The 7657-nt window shown below is 63.6% G+C and overlaps 1 protein-coding gene across 3 annotated transcripts; it reads left to right on the forward strand.

Annotated features, from left to right (window-relative positions):
• The first annotated feature begins 362 nt into the window (after nucleotides 1-362).
• FRMD6 (FERM domain containing 6) lies at nucleotides 363-7648 on the forward strand. 3 transcript variants are annotated; one of them, XM_026056147.1, is made up of 13 exons: nucleotides 363-519; nucleotides 922-1012; nucleotides 1690-1832; nucleotides 2524-2600; nucleotides 2745-2931; nucleotides 3403-3558; nucleotides 3869-3934; nucleotides 4053-4121; nucleotides 4249-4423; nucleotides 4622-4957; nucleotides 5437-5568; nucleotides 5891-5982; nucleotides 6222-7648. In XM_026056147.1, the coding sequence occupies exons 1-13, from the start codon at nucleotides 421-423 to the stop codon at nucleotides 6504-6506; spliced, it is 1908 nt and encodes a 635-aa protein (XP_025911932.1). In that variant the 5' UTR covers nucleotides 363-420; the 3' UTR covers nucleotides 6507-7648. The 3 variants fall into 3 exon arrangements, with proteins under 3 accessions (XP_025911932.1, XP_025911933.1, XP_025911934.1); XM_026056148.1 differs by having other exon boundaries at nucleotides 1690-1805; XM_026056149.1 differs by having other exon boundaries at nucleotides 1690-1769.
• Nucleotides 7649-7657: the final 9 nt, after the last annotated feature.

Here is a 7657-nt window from a genome sequence, read left to right on the forward strand (position 1 = left end):
GCAGCCCAGGGTAAATGCACCCGGGTAATGCAACCTTTGGTAAATGCAGCCCAGGGTAAATGCACCCAGGTAATGCAACCAGGTAAATGCAGCCCAGGGTAAATGCACCCAGGTAATGCAACCAGGTAAATGCAGCCCAGGGTAAATGCACCTGGGTAATGCAACCAGGTAAACGCAGCCCAGGGTAAATGCACCCGGGTCAGTGCTGCTAGGCCAGGGCAGGCTGCGGGGAGGGGAAGGAGAGGTTGGAGCTGCCGAGTGCACGGCCGGGCCCGTCCCCGCGTGCCTCCAGCAGCCCTGATGGCCGCTCTCCCGCAGGTATGGCGCCGGCAGAGCCCGAGGCCGCCACGGCCCGGCTGTGAGGCGCCTGCCCCGGCCCCGGCGCGCCGGCCCGAGCCCCGCGGCAGAGCCCGGACCACGATGAACAAACTGAACTTCCACAACAACAGAGTCATGCAGGACCGCCGCAGCGTGTGCATCTTCCTCCCCAACGACGACTCCCTCAACATCATCATCAACGTGAGCGGCCGCGGGCTGCGCTGGGCTGGGCTGGGTGGCCGGCGCGGGGCGCTGGGTTTCGAAAGCGGGGGGACTGGCCTGGAGAGGGAAACCCGCCGGTTCCTGCTGAGCACCGGCGCTTTCGGCACACCCGGAGGGCTGCAACCCGGTGCATTTGCAGTCGCCGGTGAAGGAAAGCGCTTGCCCGGTGCAACCATCTCCTTGCATCCTGCAAAGCGGAAGGGCCGGGAGATGGGTGTTGCATTTGGCACCCCGGCCCGGGACCCTCTCGGTCCCACTGGGGCGGGCGGAGAGGTTTTTCCGTGCACCTGCCGGGTCTCCGCRGTGCAGGCGCTCCGCGCGGCGCGTCCGCGGCGGGGCGGGCTTCGCGTCGCCTCCCCAGCTGCCCTGGGCTTTCTGCAGGTGAAGATCTTGTGTCACGAGCTCCTCGTGCAGGTGTGCGACCTCCTGAGGCTGAAGGACTGCCACCTCTTCGGGCTCAGCGTCATCCAGAGTAAGTGGCTTCCGGCCGCAGCTCCGGGCTCGGCGCCGCGGGCCGGCGCGGCTCGGCGAGGGGCAGGGAGCGCGCGCGCGCCTGAAAGCGGTGGTGGAGCTCAATGTTGGCCTCGGCGGTGGTTTCCGACAAGATCACGTCCACCTTTGCCCCTTGAGCCGGTCCCATCTCCCGCAGGTGCAGGAGGTTCTCCGGGGGCTTTTCCCAGGCGGGAGCAGCCCTCTGCATGGGTGCGCTGCTAGATCCTGGCTCCTGAGCTGGAGAAGCTTGTGCAGGCTCCCTTAGGTGGCTTTTGGTGATCCGTAGCATCCATCTGTGGATCTGGGAGACCCTGAGCAGCACTTGGTGAATTAGCATCACGAGGTGCAAACGGGAAGCTTTGGAGATGCGAAGTTAAAGCAGGAGCTGTGTCCTCCTGCCTTGCTTCCAAATCCTTTACGGGATGGGACCTTGGGGGCTGGTCCCGCTTCCGGATGCGGATCCCTCCTTTCAGGGCTAGTTGAGGTGCCCGGGAGAGTCTCCAGCAGAGACACCACCGCTCTCCAGCAGAACTTGCCGTGGCCCATGGCGAAGCAAGTTGTCTCCCCGCGGCCCTGGACCTGGGCTCGTGTTTTCCCGTGTTTTGTCGGGAAGGGAAAACGCGATCCGCTTCCTGAGGCCGGCTCTCTCCCGCGCAGACAATGAGCACGTGTACATGGACCTGTCCCAGAAGCTCTACAAGTACTGCCCCAAGGAGTGGAAGAAGGAGGCCAGCAAGGTCAGCAGTGAGGTGTTGCATGGAGAGATGACGCCAGTAAGGGCAGCTCCGTCCCCGCTGCAGGTCACTTCCCGGGCACGGGAAGTCGGCGCGGGGTTTCGGGTGGCGGGAGCGGTTCCCTGGCTTTGGACCACGCGCGGGGTTTTTGGAGCGGGAAGCGGTAGAGCGTGTAAAGCGAATCACAGGCGAGCGCTGCTCGATGGCACGGATGGCTCRGTAATTTTTTCTCTCCGTAGTTTCCATATGTTATCCCCATATATTCCATATATTGGAGCAGAATTTTTTTAAGTGCCCCTTCCTTCCCCTTTTCAAAATCAAGTATTTTTTTTCTCCTTCCCAGCCCACCTTTTAATTATTTCAGTGCAGCGTGCAAAGGGCTTTTTGGCGTGAAGCTTTCCGTGCTGTYCCCGAGCGGGCACTCGCTGCTGGCGGCGGTGGGCCGAGGGACCGAAGAGGGGGTCCTCCTGCGACCTCCTGCTTCTCTAAAACTAAATCCTCTCCTCCGATTTTCAAAACGTGGCAAACTTTTTGGGCTGGAAAAGCGAGATGCAGTGATGGAAAAACTCCCCCCCMAAAATTGCATCGGCGTTCGCAGACGAGCTCCGTTTCCTGCGGGTTTTCACCCGGGGGGTGGGAAGGCGGTCGGCTGGGCTGGGTTTCGCCCCGGGCCGGCCTGCCGCGAGCGCGGAGGGGCATCGAGCGCGGTGGCGAGCCGGCGCCTCCGCCGAAACCCCGGCTACCTCCTCCGTTGCAGGGGATCGACCAGTTCGGCCCGCCGATGATCATCCACTTCCGAGTGCAGTATTACGTGGAGAACGGCAGGTTAATCAGGTAAGGAGCTCGAGCCGGGGGGGGCCGCGTCCCCGTCGCCGATTTATTCCCGCGCTGAAAATCGCGACGGATTCGTGCAAACCGCTGGGAACGAAGGGTTTAACGACGGGGGGGGGACGGGGGGGGACCTCGGCTCTCTTGCAGTGACCGGACGGCGCGCTACTATTACTACTGGCACCTGCGCAAGCAGGTGCTGCACTCGCAGTGCGTGCTGCGCGAGGAGGCTTACTTCCTCCTCACCGCCTTCGCCCTCCAAGCCGACCTGGGCGACTTCAAGCGCAACAAGCACTACGGGAAGTACTTCGAGCCCGAAGCCTATTTCCCCGCGTGGGTAAGAGCGCCGCCGCGAGCCCGGCCCCGCGCGCCAAGGTGCGGGGCRGTGGGGATGCTCGGGGAGGTGAATTCGGCTCCGCTTTGCACCCGGCGTGGGGTTTTCCCCAAAGCCGGCCTCCGCCGCTGCCTCCGGGTCTCCATATTCGGTGCCGCGGTTATTAAAACCCGCTGGCTTTGTGGCCGCGTGCCGCAGGCTTGGGAAACGCCGGGGCGATGCCCTTGGGGGCAGCCCGCGGGAACCGGCCGCGCGGGCTTTCGATGGCCTTGGGTGGTTTTAACTCCTTCGGGGCTGCTCGGGGAACGCTGGCTTAACGCCGGAGCGAAAGCCCGCTCGGGAATTGCACGTTCTTTTTTGTCCCCGCGGCGCCGCGTTCGGGTGGGTGCCGCGCGCCGTGCCGTGCCGGCGAGGGGAAACGCTCACCTTCCTTTCCTCTCGGAATCGCCGCCCGCGACGGTCCCGTCCATGCAGGTGGTGGCGAAGAGGGGCAAGGACTACATCCTGAAGCACGTGCCCAACATGCACAAGGACCAGTTTGCCCTGACGGCCTCCGAGGCGCATCTCAAGTACATCAAGGAGGCCGTGCGGCTGGACGACGTGGCCGTCCACTACTACCGGCTCTACAAGGCAAGGGGCGGCCCGCGGCAGCAAGATCGCCGCGGGGCTGCTGGGTTTTTTTCCTTTTCTTTTTGGTGTCTCCTCCCTGACAAACGTTTTTTGGGAACTAAGAGAGAGGCATTAAAGCAAAGGGTGCAGCTCGGCGTTCGGATGCATCGTTCGTGGTCTCCAGCCCGGTGCTGAACGCGCGAGGCTGCGCTGCGGGGGAGGCGGCGGGGATYGGGGGACACCCGGGTTTCGGGAGCAGATCGATCCGCTTTATGGTGCAAACCACGGGTTTGAAGCATTTTTTTTTTAATTTGTTTTCCCCCCGTTTTAGGATAAAAGGGAAGTGGAAGCCTCCCTGACGCTGGGGCTGACGACGCGGGGCATACAGATCTTCCAGGTTCGGGAGCTATGGGAGCTACGGGAGGAGGAGGTGGAGGAGGAGGAGGAAGAGGTCCCGCGCCTGCYGCTCGCGCGCGCCGGCCTTGCTAACCGGACGGATTTCTGCTCTTTAACAGAACCTGGACGAAGAGAAGCAGCTGCTCTACGACTTCCCCTGGACCAACGTGGGGAAGCTGGTGTTCGTGGTGAGCAGGGCGCCGCGGGGGAGGGATGCGGAGGCTCCTCCGCCGGCCGAGCCTCGTGCGGGCGGCGGCGAAGGGGCACGGGGGCGCCGCCAGCTCAGCTCCCCCGTYGCCGCCGCCTCCTCCGCAGGGCAAGAAGTTTGAGATCCTGCCCGACGGCCTGCCCTCGGCGCGGAAGCTCATCTACTACACGGGCTGCCCGCTGCGCTCCCGCCACCTCCTGCAGCTGCTCAGCAGCAGCCACCGCCTCTACATGAACCTGCAGCCTGTCCTGCGCCAGGTCCGCAAGCTGGAGGAGAACGAGGGTAGGTGGCCACCAGGGACCCRCTCCGGTGAGGAGCAAGCCCACCACCATGACCCGGGATGCTCCTGCATCCCTGCTTGGCCACGTGTCACCCAAGGGTCCCGTAGAGCCAAGCTGGGGAGCACCAAGAAGCCTCTTGAGGCGGGCGCCCGGGGTGGTGCGGGGTGGCGCGTGCTGACGGCGTGCCCGCGCCCCGCAGAGAAGAAGCAGTACCGCGAGTCCTACATCAGCGACACCCTCGACCTGGACATGGAGCAGCTGGAGAAGCGCTCGCGGGCCAGCGGCAGCAGCGCGGGCAGCGTCCGGCACAAGCGCCTCTCGCGCCACTCCACCGCCAGCCACAGCAGCTCCCACACCTCCGGCGTCGAGACGGACCCCAAGCCCCGGGAGATGGGGCCCGAGGACGCCTTCTCCGGCCCCGGCGTCCACAGGAAGCTCAAGACCTGCAGCTCCATGACCAGCCACGGCAGCTCCCACACCTCCGGCGTGGAGAGCGGCGGCAAGGACCGCCTGGAAGAAGACTCCCAGGATGACGGTAAGGCTGGCGTGGGACACGGCACGTTTGGAGATGCCCCTGTCTCCCCTGGTCTTGCTTTTTGCAGCTCCCCCACCTCCCGCCAGATGCAAACATACATTTCCGTGCAGCGCGCGTGGACCCTGCACAAGCGTATCCATTGCCTTCAGTGCAAACCACGTTCTCCAGCTTGGGTTTCATGGAGTAATTTAGGTTGGGAGGGACTTCGGAGAGGCCTGGTGCAACCCCTCGGCTCGGAGCAGAGCTTTAACGTCGGGCCAGGCTGCTCAGGGCCTTGCGCGGGTGAGGTCTGAACGTCTCCACGGATGGAGATCTTGCAGCCTCGCAGTTTGCATTCAGCATCGTGCCTCCATCCCCGCCAAGAGCTGCTTTCCCAGACCCGGGAGCCAGTGCGATCCTTATCCCCAAGGCTGTTTTGGTTTTTCTCTCCAAAACACGCGGCGCGTGGGTGACTCGTCCCCTTTGCTGCCCGGCTGCAGAAATAGAGATGCTGGTGGACGACCCGCGCGAGCTGGAGCAGGYGGGCGAGCTGGCGCTGGAGGTCAGCCCCGACATGTGCGTGTACATCACGGAGGACATGCTGCTGTCGCGGCAGCTCAACGGGCACGCAGGTAACGCCCGCCCGGGCTCGTTATTTACGGGAAGCGTTCGGGTTCCGCAATGCCAGTCGCATCCCTTATTTTAGGCAGCGCAAAATGCGCCCAAGGCGTCGATTTGGGAGATGCGCGTTTTCAGCCGCGTGCGAAAGCAGAAACGCGAGCCCGCGCGGCAAATTGCCGCGGTGCTAACGACCCGCCGTGGGGCAAAAGCCGTTCCCGCACCCGGAGGCTGGGCCGGGCTTTCCGCTTCGCGCCGGGGCCGCGGGTCGGGGCGGGGGCCGCCGGAGCTGTTAAATAGCCTTCGCGCCATCCTCTTCCTCTCGCCTCGGCTCAGGGCTAATCGTCAAGGAGATCAGCTCCTCCACCTCCAGCTCCTCGGAAACGGTGGTCAAGCTCCGCGGGCAGAGCACGGACTCGCTGCCGCAGGTAGGTGCCACCCGGAATTATCCCGCGCCCGGAAACGAGCCCCGAACCCCTGCGTTTGGGGATTTCGCCCCAAGCTCCTCCGGGGTGGCACAGGTGGACCTCCATCCTTGGTGGCCACCAGGTGGGCGTTTCGGTGCTGCCGCCCCGGCCCCGGGGGGACGTYGCGGTGCCGCTCGCCCCCGCCGCTAGCTTGCCCTCCTTCCACCCGYTCCGTCCCCGTAACCTTGTGCTCTGCCCAGACCGGCTGCCGAAAGCCCAAGACGTCCACGGACCGGCACAGCTTGAGCCTGGACGACATCCGGCTCTACCAGAAAGACTTCTTGCAGCTCGCCGACCTGTGCCAGGACACGGCGCAGAGCTACACCTTCGGCTGCGGCCACGGGCTGGCCGAGGAGACCCTCTACTGCAACGGCTGCCTGGCCCGGCAGTGCATCAACATCCAGGAGACCTTCCCAGCCAAACGGACCAGCAAGTACTTCTCGCTGGACCTCGCCCACGACGAAGTCCCCGAGTTCGTCGTCTGAGCCGGGGCGGGCTGCCCGCGTTGGGAGAGAGGCTCSGGCGCCGGCGCCGTTCCCTCGACCCGCTTAGGGCGCCGCCGCGTTTCCCGCGACTTCCCCGCCTCGGAGACGGCTGCGCTCGGAGAGCTGCAGGGATGCAGAGCGCRGCGGCCTGCTCGCCTCCCTCGGGGGACGGCTCGGCCAACATCGTCTTGCTTCCACCCGGAGAAGCACAACGGATTTAATCTAGCGGAAGACAACGCGTATTTTCTTCTTACTGCCTTGAGAAGGTTTTTTTTTTTTTCCCCCTTTTCCCCCCCCCTTTTTTCTCGATACTGCCATCGCCTCCCGTGGGCTTTGGGGCAGCTGCAGCCTCGGGAGGGAAGCGCCGGACTCGGACTCGGTCCTCGCGGGCAGCCAAGCCAAAGAGATGTAAATACCCTTAAAGGCCAGTATGGAAAGCGAGAATTAAGCAATAACGAGGCAGGGAACCGTCTGCGCCTTCGAGGYGCCGGCGGGGGACGGGGCGACGCGACCGAGAGGCTGCGGGGACGGGGCGAACCCCCCCCCTCTTCCGAAGGGGTCGGCGTTCAGTCGGAGCAGGTCCCCCCGCCGGCGTCGCAGGGGCTCCGCCAGAGCTTTTCGGAGCTTGCCCTCCTTTTTGGAGGGGGAACAAAAACCAAAAATAAATAAGTATATAAATAAATAAAGCCACCCAMGGAAACCAAAAGAAAAGGAAGACGGGACAGAACGGGTCACCCGTAAAGCTACTGCAATAACACTTGCTGAAGCAATCGTTACCTATGTAGAGAGCACATATATAAAGATATAGAGGTACGTATGTTTATATATGTCTGGGCCTTGCAGACCCGTTTTCACGTTATTTCCGCTCTCCGATCCCTCCTGTGCAACGGAGACGCCGCTCCTCCTTCGCGAAGCACGTGGACGAGCGTCGCCCTTCCGAGCAGCCGCGCGAGAAAAGGGCCCTTCCTCCCGCGCCGGGCCGCAGGCGCCCGCACCCCGCGCTTGCCGTCGGCACGACGGGGCGAAGCGTTGCGGCGGCTCGCTCTCGCGGCGCCCCGTCTCTCCAGGCAATACTTTTCATCGGAGTTTAGCAAGCAACAGCCAAAGTTTTGCCATATTTTGATATGCCATCTTTTTTTTAACTGGAAACT

This window comes from Apteryx rowi, unplaced genomic scaffold (assembly GCF_003343035.1).
Source record: "Apteryx rowi isolate R43461 unplaced genomic scaffold, aptRow1 scaffold_13, whole genome shotgun sequence".
NCBI lineage: Eukaryota > Metazoa > Chordata > Aves > Apterygiformes > Apterygidae > Apteryx > Apteryx rowi.